We start from the raw sequence: 19,021 nt of genomic DNA on the forward strand, positions 1-19,021 counted from the left end.
TTTCAGTATTATTTATATCAAATACAAATTTTTTTGATCGTTTAAGTCAAGTTTATATGATTCAACAGAACATTTTACAACGTTGCAGGATTAGAGGTACAATGATAGGCCAGTTAAGCGAATGGCTTGCTTTGATCGGTCAGAACAAGCTTATTAATGCGGTTTTATTGAAATGCAATTTTTTTCGTGTTTACAAAGCATGTAGGTACCTATATTGAGGTTATTACAAAAAATATAAAAGAAAAAAAAATCGCAAAAATTAGAGTGATCGGCCACTTTCCAGACAGTGATGGGCCACCCGTCTTTTTCTGCATAAATTAAACATCTATGGCTTACTTTTCAATAAAATATTGAATCAAAGTGTCTAATCTTATGATATAATCAACAAACATACTCCTTTATCTCACCGTTGATGTAATAAAAGAGGATAGAGTGTAAAAGAGGATACATTTAATTGGGTTATATTTTTTATGCTCTAGCTGTTGTCAGATAATGACTTAATTTGATTAAGTTTTTCCGCAATCGGTAGGTATGGTATAAAAAATGTTTTATCTATTTACCTGCGCTAGTATTTTAAATATTTTTGAGGTTTTCTTCTGTTTAATTGCCCACTACATCGTAAAATCTTTAAGGATAAAAACAGCACTTTACGATATTTTGCAGCTTTAACTGGAGGGAAAACAGTTATATCTATAGGCTGAAGAATCCTAGGTGCATTAGGATTATAGTGCTATAAGATGTATTTCAAAATAAATAAAATTTTAGACAAAGCTCACTAACTTGGTAGATAAGATGTGACTTATGCCTTTCGATAAATAATATAGGAAACTCTATACCCACAGTAACCAGATTCAGATAGAAAATATTTCCAATTTGTATTGATATCGATCATGGCACTCCGATTTTTTTTTTTGCAACTTCACATAGTGATCCCCCATTTTTATAAAAGTATGCAACAGCATCATCTATAGTTTTAACATCATATTTTAAACTTAAATTATTCAATATTTTGATATTCTGAAAGAAATGGGAAGTTAAATGTTTCTAAATACAGTGATCGGCCAGTACAAATTCAGTGATCGGCCACGTGGCCAACGACTATTTAAAATTAAAATAACATAAAAATAAAAACGGTAGGTGCATTATAAATATTGTATTTAGCATAAAAAAGTTAATTAAAAGTAAAAAACCATTTTTTCAGTCATGGGCCAGCCCGGTCCATCATACAACTGCTACCTACATATTATATTTAGTGCAGTAAATGGCCACCCAGCTAGATGTGTCATTTTAATTTAAAATAGTCGTAGACTTAACATAATTATATGGTTGAATATCCAGCATAACGATTATTAAATGAAAAGTGTAATTAGTAATACAGTTAACCAGATCTTATCTTCCAAAGTATGTTATTTCCTTAACAAAAAGTTAAGCAATTGTCAGACAAAATGCAAAACGTGTGACTTGGTAGGTATACAAAATGGTCACTTATATGGTCAGTCCTGCTACCTATACAGGAAATAATGTGCTAGAACCGAAGTATATGATGTTGTGAGTCACATATAGGAACAAATACACATAACTTAGGTTTTAAAATACCTATTTTTTGTGTTTTACTGCTGAGTGGCCCATCACTGGAGGGTGGCCCACGATTGTACCTCTTACCCTATATTTTTGTAAGACAATGTATACGATAATGATCAATGAAGCTTTATTTTATACATCTTGTGTATTAAATATTGAAATAAACATTTAAATAATAATAATCTTTTACTATGTTTATAAAATTCCCATTACCTACCAATTCTTAAACTACCTAATTAGAACCTGGAACATAGGTATAGAGTGCATTTATATTACTGTTTATAAGTTATAATACTAAGCAATGTGTGCGCACACATACCAAACCACTTCCAACCTCCGCATAAGATTATTAAAATCTAAATATACAATATAGAGGACCAAATGTCGTTTGTTTAACTCGTGCGTGCTACCTGTGGTCCTGTATGGCTGTGAGACATGGCATCTTACTAAGCTTCAAGAGTCTCGGCTTTTGAACTTTGAGAATCGATTTCTCCGCCAAATCTTAGGGGTAAATTGGTACGACCGCGTTACAAACACCCGAGTTCGTGAGCAGACACAGCAGCCTTCGGTGATTGAAGTTATCACGAAGAGACGCTGTACGTAACTTGGACACGTATTCCGGATGCCGCCAAAGAGTGCGACACTTCGTACTCTTGTGGCACAGCCTCAAGGGTTCCGTCGCCGTGGCCGGCCCTCACTCACCCTGCACCGATGCCACAAGGGCGACCTACGTGCTGCAGGTCTGACATGGCAGGAGGCGCAAGAGTTGGCGATGGACCGAGGGAAGTGGCGCCAACTTGTGCTTGCCCTATGACCCAATGTTGGGACGTGACAGGGTGGAAGAAGAAGAAATATACATAATCGGTCAACCTGGTGATCTATATGGGATAAAGCATAAGAATTAGATAATTTGACGTGCTCATTTACTTAAACACAAAATGGTAAATATACGCGAACATACTTATATGCAAAAAAATTCTAGGTAGATAAGTACTTGTATGAGTTAATGATCGGCACACAAAACAGTGGAAGTGGAAGTTACACGCGAGCTGTCAGTTAACACTTATACCAGTGGTCTCCAAAGTCAATAAGGTATGAGCTACTTTCAAAAATTGAAAATGTCTTGTGAGCTACTTATACATATTTCTTCTTTATATTTTTTATCACCGTCCTTTATTGTACTGACATGAGTGGATAAGGAAGGGTTCGCGATGTAATAGAGTTTATTAAAAGCCTTAAACGGAGATGGGCTGGACACATAGCTCGAAGAAGAGACAATCGTTGGACAATTCTTGTCATCCAGTGGTATCCAAGCAGTACAAAACGTCCGCAAGGTAGACCTAGAGACCGCCGGATTGATTAAATGATAAAGTTATGCGGAAGTACGTGGCAACGCAATGCACAGGACTGAGAGAAGTGTAGGCAGCTTGAATAGGTCTTCATCCAGCAGTGGATAGATTCAGGCTGATGTTGATGATGACATAATATTATTATATTCCTTAAAAAGTATAAATTAGGACATCGGACTTTCAATAAAACATAAAATTGCTTAGATACTTTATTAATCATTTATTTATGAACAAAATAATAATTTAAAAATTTCTTGAAATAAGTGTGAGTAAAAAATTAACAATGATTAGTGAAAAAAATGCATTCAAATTCCTAGTATCTACCTTGTCAATCCTATCTGAATGCAATTATCAAGATGTACATAATGTGTGAGTCTATTTCTACTTTTAACCACATTCATCGTGGAAAACGTTGATTCACATAAGTAGGTAGAACAAAACAATGCCATCATTTCATTTCGGAGTAAAATAATAAAATTTGAGAGGTAAATTTATTAATATGATAAAAAATCTTACGCGAGCGACTATTTGGCGATCACTGACTTATACGAAACCAAATTCGCCAATTCAGAAATGGAAGAATAGCATTTAACTTAAATGAAAATTTTTCCGACCAGCACTTTGCAAGAACGTTGATTTTGTATGAATGATTAAAAATTGTGGCATATAATATGTGAAATATATTTCGCGAGCTTAATACTACAAGGTTCTAAGTATACGTCCTTGAGAAAATAAACCCAACAATGAAATAGTATTCTAAGCTGTTTTTTGCTGTTTCATCAAGACAATCACTTAGAACCTTGTAGTTATCCACTTGCGGTTTGTCTAAAAACAATTATGCGATTTAAATTTATTTGTAAAATTGAGCTATATGTACTGTAATGCATTTTGTAATGATAATGTGTCCTAAAATATTGAATGAGTGTGATGAGTGTGTCACGTGGCATATTGAATTTGAAACTTATGATACAGACTTAATTATTGAAAAAAAAACATTCTTTAGCACGTGTTAAAGTTTATCGCATTTTCTCGACACTCGAGAATTAAATTTTGTTGTTGTGTTGTCACCTTCATACAGAAGGCAACCAACTTCCCACTATTTTTGTGTTCTCTGGTATTTATATATAGCCCTGAACATCTTTCAAGGCAAAATTCTCCGCCGTATATATGGACCGATCAGGGATGGCAACAATTAGAGAAGAAGATATAATGCTGAGCTCTACGGGCTGTACGAAGATTGCAGCGCAGTTCGATCAATGAAGATTGGGAGACTGCGATGGCCAGGTCATGTGCACCGTATGAATGACAATGAACCGGCAAAGGGAGTGATGTCCAGCAATCCAATAGGACATAGAAAAAGAGGGAGGCCAAAGATTCGCTGGTTAGATGTAGCTTCCAGTGACTACCGTATTCTGGGGGTACCAAATTGGAAAGCGGCCACACTGGATAGGGAAAGGTGGAGGGAGCTGTTGGAGGAGGCCAGGACCCACACCGTGTTGTCGCGCCCCTGATGATGATGATGATGGTATTGATATATCGGCAAAATAATTAACCTAATAAGTAGAACAAGGATCCTTTTTTGCTACTCTTTCATATGGTTAGGCTCTATCTATTTATTATGAGCGGAATTCAGTGAAACGGCAAATAAGTTTCAACAGTAGGTGCGACGAAACTTCTCACTAGTTGCCAATCGGAGACCGATAGTCCAGGTGGTCTGCACGTCGATTTGTTTTGTCATGGCGTCGGATTAAAATAATATTAAATCGTGTAAAGATGACTTAAAAACTTAACGTTGTACTTAAAAAAGAAAACATGTCAATTAATATACTTTTATTATTAGTAATATAACAATAAACATAACATTAAATGGACGCATGTTGGATTTTTATGACAAATTATATTTCGTTCGGCACGCGTGATTTGCACAATCCGCGCATCGCCTAGCCACGATGTTTTTAGACCATGCCTTAACTGAAGTATAGCCTTAAGAATATTTCTCTCACAACTTTGGCGAATGAGTATTTAAAAATATGATTTTTCAAGTGTGTCTCTTTTTATGTCTATTCAACTCATACAACTGTCTAAACTCAGAATCACAATCAACACATTTAAATGCCTTTTCAGCTGAGTGAGTCGTTTGATGCCTCTTTAAATCGCTTCCTTTTGTACACGTATACTCGCAATCATCACACTTAAAAGGCCTCACACGAGCATGCTTCATTAAGTTATGTCGTTTCAAACTACTGGCCGTATTACACTTGTATTCACATTCATCACAGTTAAAGGGTTTTTCTCCACTATGCGTCAATCGATGCCGTTTCAGGTCACTAGATTTAATACACGTACAATCACACTCTGGGCACTTAAAGGGTTTTTCGCCAGTGTGTGTTTTTTTATGTACCTTCAAATAACTCGACGTGTTACATTTGTAGTCGCACAAGTCGCATTCGTATGGCTTTTCACCGGTATGCGTCAGTTTGTGAGCTTTTAAGTTACCCAAACTAATAGTTCTGTAATTACACACGTTGCAAAGAAGCGGCTTTACTCCACTATGTATCATTTTGTGAACCTTTAAATTAGTTCGTGTGTTGCATTTGAATTCGCAGTCTGAACATTTAAATGGTTTTTCGCCAGTATGAATGAGTTTATGCACTTTAAGGTTGCTTAAATATTTACTTTCATATGTGCATCCATCACATTTATACAATTTTTCCTGCGGTTTTCCAACTTTGATTTTGCGAAATGGTAATGATTTCTTAGTGCCCGATAAATGATTACTGCTACCAGCAACTTCACTAATACAATCATTTGGCAGTGTACTTTGTTGATCATCTGTAAAATTCGAATTACCACTGCAGTCCTGTTTTATAATTTGATTTATACAATTCTCAAAATATTCATTTTTAATCATTCGCTCAATTGCTGCATTGTTAGTAGGCAGATGTTTATCATTAATTAAATCAAATGATGGTCTCCCAGGATCGATTTTCGGCTCGTTGGGATTGTTTACCGTACTGCATACCTGAAGAAAATAAAATATATTAAACTTAGAATTAATTCTAACAAAATAAAACATAACATACAAATTATAAAAATATTTGATCCTGTGTTTGTTTAGTTATTGTTACTACCCATGTACAAAGAAAAAATCTTTGGCAGGAGGAGGTTCAATTAAAAAAATATGCTAATTATTTGGTGTGGCCATTTATGTTCCCATTCCAATCCTTAGCTCGTCACCCACCTCCTAATCCCCAGTGTTATTGTTACCTGACAATCAATAAGCAATTACGGATAATGAGAGACCGTGTTACAAAGAACATTCAGTTACATGTCGATAGCGGGCGTGAGCGGGCATCTAATAGCTTTCCGTCGCTTAAGTGATTGACTCATTAAGAATCTATCATCATCATTCATACACACTTACATATAATCCACAAAGTGCATGAGTGTACGAACAGTGTGACCCAAAACAATAATACCGCGCGAGCGAAAGTTGAAACCAGACCACGGAGCCATCATACATCATCAAAAAGGTCAGTATCTGGCACTCTGTTCCATCGCCCCCACCCATAGATCCGACCTCTTCATCTTCCCACAAAATAATTACAGTCCACTTAAAAAACTCCATCGTTATTTTTTATCGATTTTTGAGGCGGCGAGATTGACTTCATAAGAGAAGAAAAATGTCGATAAGAGAAACATACCTCAGTATTGGGATCTTCGTATTTCACAGTAGACACGATTTGCTCGAAGCCTTCTTTGTATTTCTGCCACTGAAGTTCGAATTCACATTTGGCTGAAACAACCTACAAGAAGACATGCGATATTATTATGAGTATTGATACATAAAAAAATCATCGCTAGGCATGTTAGGCTAAAATACCTACAGCCTTAAGTCGCGTAATTGTTTGTATAATACTGATTTTGACATTGTGTGTGTTTTTATAATAGGTAAGTGTGTCATCGTATGTATAATATTCGAAATTACCTGCAGCCTTTTTTGATTGTTTAGTGCCATTGCTGGTTATGTATTCGTCGCTGTAGGATTGGTTTGTCGAATAGACTAAATGTCAAATGTTCACGAGACGAAAAACAAATTTGATTATCATAATATATTTAAATACATGAAGGTATTTAAATTCTTGTTTTTACAGCATATGAATGCTGTTTTCATTACAAATATATTTAAAGAAAATGATGGTTCTGGTCCATTTAGATACAAAAAATCATTCTGCATTCAAAGGTCGATTTCGACAAAAACGGATATTCGACAAACCAATCCTATAGCGACGTATTATTGTGGGTCTGGTTAGACAAGCGGACAATCAATTTATAATATTTACCTTCAAAAGGCTGATGACGTTACCAAATTATTTATTATTTTTGTAGAATATAAAATAATGCAGTTATTATTTAAATACCTACGTCAATAGGCAATAATTAAACATATTTTTCTTAAGAAGGAAGGCTTTAAATAACGTTCGCTGCTGATGTTAGGTTAGGTTAGATTAGGTAGGTATAAATATTAGGTACCTAGGTAAGTACCGAATAAGACAACTACAAATTCATTTTCCAACTGGGAGGTAAGCCCATTCAAGGAAGTAGGTAACAAAATTCTTGTTAATTATTAGAAACTTTATGCTGACATCTAACATTTAAGAAAACGACTCAAATGTAAAATAACAAAAGAAGATTGACTAAAGCCTTTCCTACAAAGTTGGTACCTACCTATACATAAGTAACATCATTTTTTACCACCGACAAGGAAACTATCTTGCTAATGTATTTCTTATCCACAATACAATTATTATTAATGATTAATAGAGTCATCCAAAATCCAAATGACCAGAATATTTTTTATGTCCGATCCTAATAAGATCATATTATGGCTATCACAGAGTCAGCGCTCGAAATGGAAAAGTTTACGAACCGGAGCGCTCGACAGTTTTCTGAAGAACAATATTTATAGTTATCATAGTTAGAAGACATAGTTATCAAATTTTATGTGCATTTCATAAAAATAAGTGTGTTAGATTTTCTATTATATGGCCTAACTAGCTCAGACGGTCAAATTATTTTTTCCACGAGACGGAGCGATAATTTTACCGATTTCACGAACAGGAACGGCGCTCCTGTGCTCGAGCCCTGCACAGAGTGGAGGTTTGTATTAACAAATTTTGTTTTTACGAGAAATGGATGTCAGCCACTTGCTCAATCTATTAGGTCCATACTCTGGCTTATACACATTGAAGTCAATCCCTCCAAACCAAAACCCGCCACGCACCACAGCCGGTCTTAATAGAGCGTATCACGTGGCCCTACTTTGGCGATGTGAAACATCTAGTTCAGTTTTAGGCCGGGAATGCTCTAGGAGAAGATATCCAGGACTAAGGTTGCTACGCTCAAAGTGAGCTCTGACTGAGTTTAAAGAAGTAACTTTTTAATGCAAAGTGTTGGGGAGAGAAGAGCACAGGGAAATTATAAAAATAAAAATGATTCTAGTGTATATATAACAAAAATATTGAAGCTAATCATACGGACAGCAAAAATTATGTGAAGAGATCTTCACGCCCGCAGTAAGCTTATACACACATTGAAAAACAATATGTGTACTTGCCAGACTCAAGATTTGAACCTGGGATCCACAACATTATAGGCCGACGCTTAAGCCGAGCGGCCATCATGAATGTAAATATATTTTCTACACCCATTCAATATATATTTTTCATGCATTGCAAAATGTTCCCCATTACTGTAAGGAACCACCACAATATAGGTACGAGTATGATATGAGCGTCAATTATTAATAACTATGTTTTCTTGCGAATGACAGCAACGCTATTTTTACTTGTTTTGTTCAAGTGTATTGTTTTTTTAAATTGGAATTCTGCAGAAGGCCCACGCGCATTTCAGGCTTCAAAAATTAAAAATGTAAAATTAATATGTAGGTAAGTAAAATAAACTAACTGTTTCCATGGAGACATTTTTTCACAAAGTCAGATGTCCATTTTATAATTCTTATGCGTCAATTACATTGAGCTACTTTACGAGCTGTTTGGTGGCGAATTTAAAAACGGGCGATTTAGCTACTGCGATTGTGATGATGATACACAACACTTTCCATTCGCTGAGAAGCCAACAAGTTAGCGACTATTTTGACAGAACTTAGTTCGTTTTTTACCGGGAGGTCACTACTACACTCTACTGCGCAGACGCAGTAGGCCCACACGCCGGCGTGTAGCGTGTAAAGTTGACCGCCTTCCAACTGTTCTCGGTAGAGTGTTTACAATCTGCTTGTTAGCTTGTTCGATGATGACACTGTGCGACTTTACAGGCAGATTGTAAATTCGCCAACAAGCAGCTCGTAAAGTAGCTCAATGTAATTGACGCATTAGTAAAAGTTGTGGTAGGTAGGTACAAGCCGGTTATGGTGAAGACAGCGGCAAACGACATTATGAAAATAGCCGATATACTGGATTATTTGTTAGGTTGGGTTAGTTTGGGTTCGGTCAAGTTAGGTTAGGTATTCATTTTTGAAATTCATGATTTTTGCCATAAGTAGGTATATGATAAAATTACCTGTTTGTTAATACAATCAGTTGGATCAGTGTACTCCGGCTTTACGGATACTTCAACACATATGTTATTTCCGCTGTCATATGAACTGTTACATTGATTTGACTTATTGATAGTGATATCTGCTGTTTTATCAGAAGATTTGTCGTCTTCTGGTTCAATTTTTATATCCATTATAGTTTGTTTCATCAAACAAATCCCAAATAAACTATACGCGATGTGGCTAATATTTCTATCATGAAGGAGAAACTTCTCACTAGACTATAGAGTAAAATACTTTGTGTTGAAGTGCTGCCATCTTTTTGTCACCGAATTATAAACTATCTCCCAAAAATTATTTTCTAACAGAAAAAACAGATGACAACGCGTACGGTGCAACGGTACCTACTATATTTTTTTCTGAAACACTATAATTTCTTGGACCACGTACTATGATTCGGTGACAAACAGATGACAATTAATTCTCAACACTAATGTTGGCAACATCAGTGTTGGTTACGACTGTCACCATCTCTTGTAAATTCGACATTTCGTGACATAGTCACACATTTTCGATTTAAATTTTTAAATTCGCAAAATGGACGTGAAATCCGAACCAGATGTTGTCGAATCTGTACGAGAAGGCCAGCATTGGTATGATGTGCCTGTTGAACATCCAAATGGACTAGATGTCAATTCATATGTAAAGCAAGACGTTACCGACAATCGCAATTTTGAGGTTAGCTTTTTGTTTTTGATTACCTAATACTTATTGTGGGACGTATTTGCGTGTTTACTTGGTTTGTTTGTATAATTACAAATTATGTAATACTATTTCATACAAACGTTAGACGCGGAAAACTAGAAACTTGTTGGACGCGGACGACACGGCTGCCGTTTCCATTACATGCAATTAGCATGTTATTTAAATGTAATTTAAATTAATGAAAAGGTACGCAGTTAAAATTTAATTAAAAGGTACGCAGTGATTGTGTTAATTCCATGAATTACTGACTATTGTAATACCTACAGCAGTGACTCTTTACTTTGTTCTATTTGTGTGTCAGAATTAATCTGAACTTTGCATGAATACACAGAAACAATTTTAGATAAACAACCATGTATAAGTTTACGTTTACATCATGTATCATAAAACCATTATCAAGCAATATTCGAGGTTTTAGGATCACAGGGGCCTATCTGCAATAACACAATTTTGAGATAAACGCAAATAAAGATTCTGCCACTATGAAATACATTAAAAAAACTGATGTAAAAGGGATAGATTGCATCGCAGTTTATTACACCAAACTGAGAAACCCGTATTGTACTTATATAGTTTATAAAATAATTGATACTAACAAATATTACAATAGAAAATAACACAAATGATATGTTTTCAGATCTCTGTAACAATCCCAAGTGGTGTAAAATTGGAGGTTGATTCTCAACGTGTTGAAGTTAAGGAGGAGGTTATAGAGGATACGATGCCTCCATTAAATTATGAAGATCATCAATCAGATGTCACGTATTCTGCTCACAAATCAGTATATCAGGTATGTACCTATTATTTTTACGAATTTACTCCCTACTTCATTTATCGTTTGTCAATTTATGGCTACGGCCGTATGTTGTAGCTTAGCCACTGGGAAATGCCAATAGAAATGGCGTATTTCAAAAAAATACTACCTTATTTTTAGGTCAATAATTATTATAAAGCAAACATTATTCGTAGAATGTTTATCACATTTGAATCGTTAAAGACATAGTTTATAATCAGTATCTTTAAATGTGTAAATCTTGCCCATTTTTTGAATAATAAAATGCCTAATTCTTGTCAAATTTGGGATCACAGCGATTTATAATTTTTTTTTGTAAATATTTCACTATAATAATGTCAACATAAATTTTACTAATGGTTTAATAAATGCTTTTAAAAATTAATAAATATAAAAAATCTTAACACCACTTCACATGGACGTACTGAAATATGACTATATTCTACAACATTAGAGCGAGAGGTTTAAAAGAATACTATTTTATGTAATAAAAATACTTTATGCAGTCATCAAATGTTTAAAATAAATATAAAGGATAATATGGCTTCAAAATGATGTAAATAGATTATCTACAACGTTTAAGGAATGTCAAGGATCACGCATTGAAAATACCATAAAACCTCCAGGATCATGTTTTCAAAATATCATAAAAGCTCCATTTTGACGTACGCTGAGCATGTGGGCCGTTAACGAAACTGAAATGCGTTTGGGTAGAAAAAAATGTATGCGCGAATACAAACTGATTTTCAATAATTTGACATGTGCTTATCAGTTGCAACTTGGACACCCACGATGGCCGAGCGGCTATCGCGTCAGCTTATAATGTCGTTTGAATCGGGTGTCTGGCAAATACACAAACTGTTTTTCAATGTGTGTTTGGAGTCAGAGTATAGACCTAATCGAATAAGGAAGTGGCTAACATACATTTCTCGTAAAAATTAAAACAATTAATTACAAGATAAAAATAACTTTATATAACAACATTTTCAAATTTTCTGTTGAATCATAAAAACTTGACTTAACTAGCTTAAACGATCAAAAAAAATGTATTTGATAGAAATAATACTGAAATGTCATTTTGACATATCATATTGATTTCCGTAGTAACGCACGTATATATTAATAATTTAGTTGCTGGGACCCCAGACCCCTAGCAACCAATAAAAGTGGATTGGATTACGGATTTCTTCCGAAATAACTTGTCATACAAAACAGAATTAACCGAAAATGAATTCAATTCTACTTAAAGATTGCCAAACGTATTAAAAAATGCATTGGCATCGTGTTCTGATATATTCTAAATGTTTCAAATGTCTAGCTAGTCGGGAAGTTAGTTAAAATCGATTGCAAGATTTGTACTGGATAAACAACCACCAGACAAATAAGAATACGACCTAATAAAAACGTTGTAAAATCTGTAAATACGAGTACCTAGGGGCGGCAGGTAAAAAAAGTATGGTAGGGCACGCTGGTAATCAAGTTGCAGCAAAACTACCATATTATCATTATTATATTATATGGTACGTTATGACGGTGAAAAGGCCAAAGTAAATCCTTCGTGATGTTCTGCATTCTGCGTTGCTATTTCCCGGCTATTGTTGGCCTGCTCATGGCTGACAGGGCTCTAGCCTGGGGGCCCGGGCTTAGGGGGGGCCCGGTGAGGGTAGTTAAGTGAGAAACCACAAATTTGCTGTAATAGTAAAAAAAGTTGCCTGCGGCGCTATTATGTTATATAAAGAATATTTACATGATGTGCTATGCAATTTGATTTGATATGAAGAATGATATAGTTTAATGATAATTCATGTAGTGTAGAAATTTATATTATAATTATTTTTAATATTTTTCCTTACCATAAAAATGGCCATTTATCCAATAGGTATGTCAAAAAGTGCATGTTACTTGACCACCATAAAGAGGGTGGCGATTAGTGCTTCATATTATGATGCTGAGTGGCGACAACTCAACAAATCAAATTTAAAAATACAAAAATCGCTAAAAATACACAACCCTTTATTTGACCTCAAAGAACCTTGGGATTCCGCGAAATATCATTTGGGGAACACTGATGAAAAAAATTACACTACCATTCAACTTAGCGATAGGTAGGGGCGCCATCCAAAAATCCTGGCCTGGGGGCCATGGGTTTGCTTCATTCAGGTGTATGAGAAAGCCAATCCCTTGCCCCTCTATTTATTTAATACCTCTATCGTTAATACAAACTTCAACAAATAAAACGCCGAAACGATTGAAAAGTGTTTTATTATGTAACATTATAATGCCCTTGTACTGTCATTTCAGAACTCTGTAACGGATCCCATAACAATTAAACTAGAAACTGATTCTCAGAAAGTTGCAGTCAAAGATGAGTTTCTTGATGGCACTTTTCATCAAATTGATTATCAAGATTCACAGCCAGGTTGTTCTTCCCAATCCACGCCAGTGAACCAGGTAACTCCTTACGTAGTATATTTTAAATACCTTCTCATTCTATCTTCATATCATCTTCATCGTCAAACAAACAGTGTGTTTAATAGTTATTTTCGCGTATATGAACCGCTGTCTAAACTCAGTGAGATTAATATGAAAGTATAATCATTCCAAAAGTATAAGGTATTGTCATCTCCCTCCATTTTATATAGTGAAAAGCACGCTGGCACTTTTATTCTTTGTGGTTTTTCGTCTGGACTCGGGACTTGGAGGTGAACAAATAACACACCGGAATTGTGTTGGAAACGGCGAGATCTATTTACGTTTAATATTATCTAAGGTTACATTTTTATAAAGTTACATTTTCTTTTATATGCGGAACTCGAATAAACGTGTTTTTTTTTTAAATCAAAATCATTATTTTTTTTCTTCTGCGCATGCGCAAAAATTGTGTGTTGACATTCTTGTTAAATTATTAAATTACAATACTATTGTCAGTTTTATTATTTATTTATTTTCGTAATCAACCCTTACTATTTGTCATTTTGATATCGATTCGGGCCTCTCCAGATTCACAGAGACATCCCCAAATGGGGACCATTCGGGGGTGTAACAGTATGTACAATAAGAATAGATGAGTGCGGATTATATACAACATAATTCATTGGCGAAGGGTGGAGGTATGCTGTTAAGATCCGCCATAAATAGTGCACATTAAAATTTCTCAGTCATTCGTCTGTGTTTTCATTGAAATAAGTCTTTAATTTTCAGATGGTGTTGGTTAGTTTTAAATATTCAATTAAACCGTGCGAAAACCAAGAAATAATATACAAGCGTCAAAAATTCTCGTCTATCTATAAACTATGTCAAATTATCCAATTAAATCCTACATAAATTTGGATATTTTATAGATGGAATAATATTTTTTATCTAATCAAAAAATGATACAAAATATGTGTACTATGTATTCTTAATCCAAAGAAAACAGATAAGTATGAATGAAGAAGTGTGCAAACTGTTATCGTATCGTCCGAAATAAACCAAAACTAATATGATTTGGTTAGGCAGCGTTTAATTAATTTGTAAAAACTAACCACACCATCTGTAAATTGTAGTCTAAGTTCAATAAAAACAAATATGTCTCGTATGACTAATGAAGTTTAATGTGCACTATGTATGGCAGGTTTTAACAGCCTACCTCCACCCTTCGCTACTGCAATATATACTTATTGGATTTGAGTTGATTTAAAAGAAACTCCTTGTTTATGGGCCTCTCACCGTTGTTAACGTTAATAACGCCGTGGGTCCCAAGTTCGAGTCCTGGGTCTGGCAAGTACACATATTATTTTCAATTTGTGTGTCAGGGTATTGATCTAATAGGTTGAGCAAGTGGCTAACATCCATTTCTCGTAAAAAAACAAAAATCTGTCAATACAAACCTCTACTCTGTGGAGGCCCATATGATCCTAATAGGATCGGACATGGTCGAAAGAAAAGAAAAAAGAATTTTATATGGACTAATTATGTTTTTCCAGCTAATTCTGCAATTCTGATTGATAGGTTTCGCGATGCTTGTAACTTGATCATTTGATCGATCTGTAGGCGAATTTCATCTTTGGCAGTGGACGCATTTAATACTTAGTTTTCAGAATTGTTACGTTTCTCGTCCCATGTATTTAATCTCCAAGAAAGAAGATTGTAAATGTACATGAATTCTCTCTATTTAAATTGTCATTGACATTCCCACTGTGTGTTTGTGCTAATTTTTTTTTTACATATTAAGTTTTCAGAGACTTAATCATGAATTCTTTTGTTTAGATGATTGCTTCGAATACATCGTGGAGGATATCCAAAATACAATGCGATGATATACAGATTGACGAAGACATTAAAGGAGACAAGAAACATAATAACTGGTTTACAAAAATAAACGAAAACAGTCACACTGGTTTATGTAATGACACGCATAACATAAAAAGCAATGTATTATTAGAAGCTATTATAAAATTAGAAAGATCTCTTTTTCACAAAGAAAATTTTGTCTGCGGGGTTTGTTTTCATGTTTTTGCATCGTTTGACTTACTAAAGCGTCACAAAACTTTGCATAAAAAGATTCATTCTGGTGAAAAGCCATTTAAATGTGCAGAATGTAATTACTCATGTGTACAGCTTGGTAGGATGAAATTACACAAAATGACACATTCTAGTGAAAAACCTTTTAAATGTAACCAATGTGATTATTCGTGTATAACATTTAGATACATAAAAATTCATCAAATGACTCATTCTGGTGAAAAACCATTCTACTGTGAAGTGTGTAGTTACTCGTGTACAACATCTGATAGTATGAAAAAACATCAAGTGACTCATTCTAGTGAAAAGCCATTTAAATGTGCTCAATGCAATTTCTCGTGTGCACGATCTGATAAACTTAAATTACACGTAATGACCCATTCTGGTGAAAAGCCATTTAAATGCGATCAATGTAATTTCTCATGTTCACGTTCTGACAAACTTAAATTACATAAAATGACTCATTCTAGTGAAAAACCATTTAAATGTGCGGAATGTAATTACTCATGTATAGAATCTCATAGGATGAAATTACATAAAGTGATACATTCTGGTGAAATGCCATTTAAATGTGAGGATTGTGGTTACTCGTGTATAGCATCACATAGGATGAAGTCACACAGAATGATTCATTCTGGTGAAAAGCAATTTCAATGTGATCAATGTAATTACTCATGTATACGGCCTGGTAGGATGAAATTGCACAACATGACACATACCGGTGAAAAACCATTTAAATGTGACCAATGTGATTATTCTTGTACAACTTTTAGTTCCATTAGAATTCACCAAATGACTCATTCTGGTGAAAAGCCATTCAGCTGTGATGTGTGTAGTTACTCGTGTACAAAATATGATAGTATGAAAAAACATAAAATGATTCATTCTGGTGAAAAGCCATTTAAATGCGATCAATGTAATTTCTCATGTGCACGATCTGACAAACTTAAATCACACAAAAATACTCATTCTGGTAAAAAACCATTCAAATGTGAACATTGTAATTACTCATTTACAACATCGGCTAACATGAAAAGACATCAAATCACTCATTCCGGTAAAATAACGAAATGATCATAATTAAGTATGCCTTGTAATGCCATTATAATAAAATTGAATTAGTCAATTATGAATAATAAAATAATATACATGTTATTTTATTAATAATCATACTTGCATTTAACATTTACAGTTGTCAAGAAATAATAAATTATCATTATCTTTATTAGCCTTGTGCAGGACGGCTTAATCGAAACTATGAGCAGATGGGTTATAAATGTAAATTGTATGTAAAACATTTCACCGTGGCACAGTTCGCCGTGAGCTTTCTTATCGGAAATAGATGACCGTATAAGATTCGTTCTCAAATTTTATTAGATTGAATATGAACATTAATTCAATTTTCATAGCTGATTTCAGCAAAATTCATGAATTCAAAATTGGAAACCCTAACCTAACCTAACAAACAATCCAGAATATCAGCTTTTTTCAAAATTTGTTTGCTGCCGGCTTCCTGTGAAATCGACAAGAACAGTGTTTTATTTTAGATATGAATTTTGTCAGTACGATACGACCCAAAGAGGTTGGAAAGTTCTTAATATACGGCCATATATTTCCGACACAACATTTTATGGCGAACTGCATACGTACAAGTTTCCGGACACGGAGCAGATGCGACTTATTCCCGTACGCAGGAAGTAGTAGTTTCGGCTCCGTTCCGCCCGTCAAGCCTCAATTACATTGAGCTTCTTTACGAGCTGTTTATTGGCGAATTTACAATCTGCCTGTAAAGTCGCCCAGTGTAATCATCGAATAAGCTAATAAGTAGGTTGTAAACAATCTACCGAGAAAAGTTGAAAGCCGGTCAACTTTACACGCTACACGCCGGCGTGTGGGCCTACTGCGTCTGCGCAGTACCAACCTCCCGGTAAAAAAACGAACTACGTTCTGTCAAAATAGTCGCTGGCTTGTGGCTTCTCAGCGAATGAAAAGTTTTGTGTGTAATCATCAAATCGCAGTAGCTGAATCGCCTGCTTTTAAATTCGCCAATAAACAGCTCGTAAAAAAGCTCAGTCTAATTGAGGTTTCACCGTTCGACCGCGACAGATTATTTTAAATTTCATTTTTTTTTTTCGACGAGTTTCATAAATAAGTAATTAATTAATAAATATGTGATTTGAACTCATTTTTGTCTGTATAAGTCGACTTGTTTATGTTGTATAGCTACTCTGCTAGAGCAGTACTTCTTAAACTGGGTGGCGCGGCCCCCTAAGGGGCCCTGGATAATAGAGCCGCAAAATATTTCAGAATTTCATGAAAAAAAATCATAAAAGCGTGATTAATATCTGCCATTAACAGAGCATTTTCTTTTCAATAGAACTCGATGAATCTACTGATATTACAAACTACGCACAGTTAATGGTTTTTGTAAGATATCAGTGTGATTCCCAAATTTATGACGTTTTACTTTTCTGTAGAAACCTTTTAGTGACACCAAAAGGAATAGATTCACCATAATTTAGAAAATCCTAATAAAACTGTACATATAATAATAATTATTAGTAAATAAAGAACTGTTGGTCACTAAAGACTAAATTATATTTTGGGGAGGGGAGCCTTAAATTTTTTTATGATTTCGGAAGCCGTGTTATAAAAACGTTTGAGAAGCACTGTGCAAGAGCACCGGATAGAGGAATATAGAAAGCAATAATTTTAACTCTGACCTCTCATTTTTTACCTCTCTTCGTTTGCTTTTGTGATTGCGATCGCCGCGCCGATCGAATAGGATCGAAATTTTCTTCCGCAATATCTCGTCTGATTTCATTTGTCTCATTCATCATTCAAACAGCTGATGTATCACCCGCGAGATATATCCGCATCGGAGATTGCGTGTCTACAGTTTCGGTCGCGGACGTTTTGAAACTGAGAGATTCCAGTCTTTCCGTCAGCGAGCCTCCATTGGAATATATTAGCTAGATACTGGAATTTAAGTCTCGTCTTTTTTGAGTATTCACGTGAGCGGATGGCTTCCAGTGCCAAATAAAACAGTGGTGCTAATATCAGTAGATTCGATGAAAAATATTTTCTTATCAAAATTGGTAGCACTGAACATTTATAGATAACAAGTTAAAGATGGGAACAGATTTTAAATTTAAAATTTGCGGCAGAAGTTGAGAAAGCCTGTATAATGACAAGTATTAAGTAATGATATTACAATACGGAAAAAGCTTGGAATGACAGTGGGTTGTTGACAGCTTGAGGTTATGCGATTGTTATTTCAAGTGGGTTTCAGAAGCGCTGTGTCTGAAGCATCAGTCATTGGCCAATTTATGAATTCTATCAGCAACCAGTTCATCGGATTTTAGTTTCTCCATGAGTGAAAGGTCTAAGTCACAAAATATATGCGGAATTATATGTCAACGTTATAGATATAGGTGTCACTATCAAGTAAATTAAATCAGTTGGTTTTAGCTA

General features: G+C 34.9%; 2 protein-coding genes and 1 long non-coding RNA gene across 4 annotated transcripts in view; 2 read left to right on the forward strand and 1 right to left on the reverse strand.

Annotated features, from left to right (window-relative positions):
- Positions 1 to 19,021, forward strand: part of LOC147076407 (uncharacterized) — a 493,316-nt gene that overhangs the window by 160,016 nt on the left and 314,279 nt on the right. The window lies entirely within an intron of this gene.
- LOC147076416 (uncharacterized) lies at positions 5,570 to 9,706 on the reverse strand. The gene is made up of 3 exons (XR_015069439.1): positions 9,510 to 9,706; positions 6,635 to 6,736; positions 5,570 to 5,952 (listed from the first exon to the last, which is right to left on the reverse strand). It is a non-coding gene; the product is annotated as an uncharacterized LOC147076416 (long non-coding RNA).
- On the forward strand, positions 10,031 to 16,742 carry LOC147076417 (uncharacterized). Its single transcript, XM_085941259.1, has 4 exons — positions 10,031 to 10,224; positions 10,889 to 11,041; positions 13,346 to 13,495; positions 15,293 to 16,742. Exons 1-4 carry the CDS (start codon positions 10,084 to 10,086, stop codon positions 16,619 to 16,621), a joined length of 1,773 nt encoding a protein of 590 aa, XP_085797385.1. The 5' UTR covers positions 10,031 to 10,083; the 3' UTR covers positions 16,622 to 16,742.

Source organism: Rhyacophila brunnea, unplaced genomic scaffold, assembly GCF_057557595.1.
Source record: "Rhyacophila brunnea isolate RB1 unplaced genomic scaffold, BYU_Rbru_1.0 scaffold_13, whole genome shotgun sequence".
Classification (NCBI taxonomy): domain Eukaryota; kingdom Metazoa; phylum Arthropoda; class Insecta; order Trichoptera; family Rhyacophilidae; genus Rhyacophila; species Rhyacophila brunnea.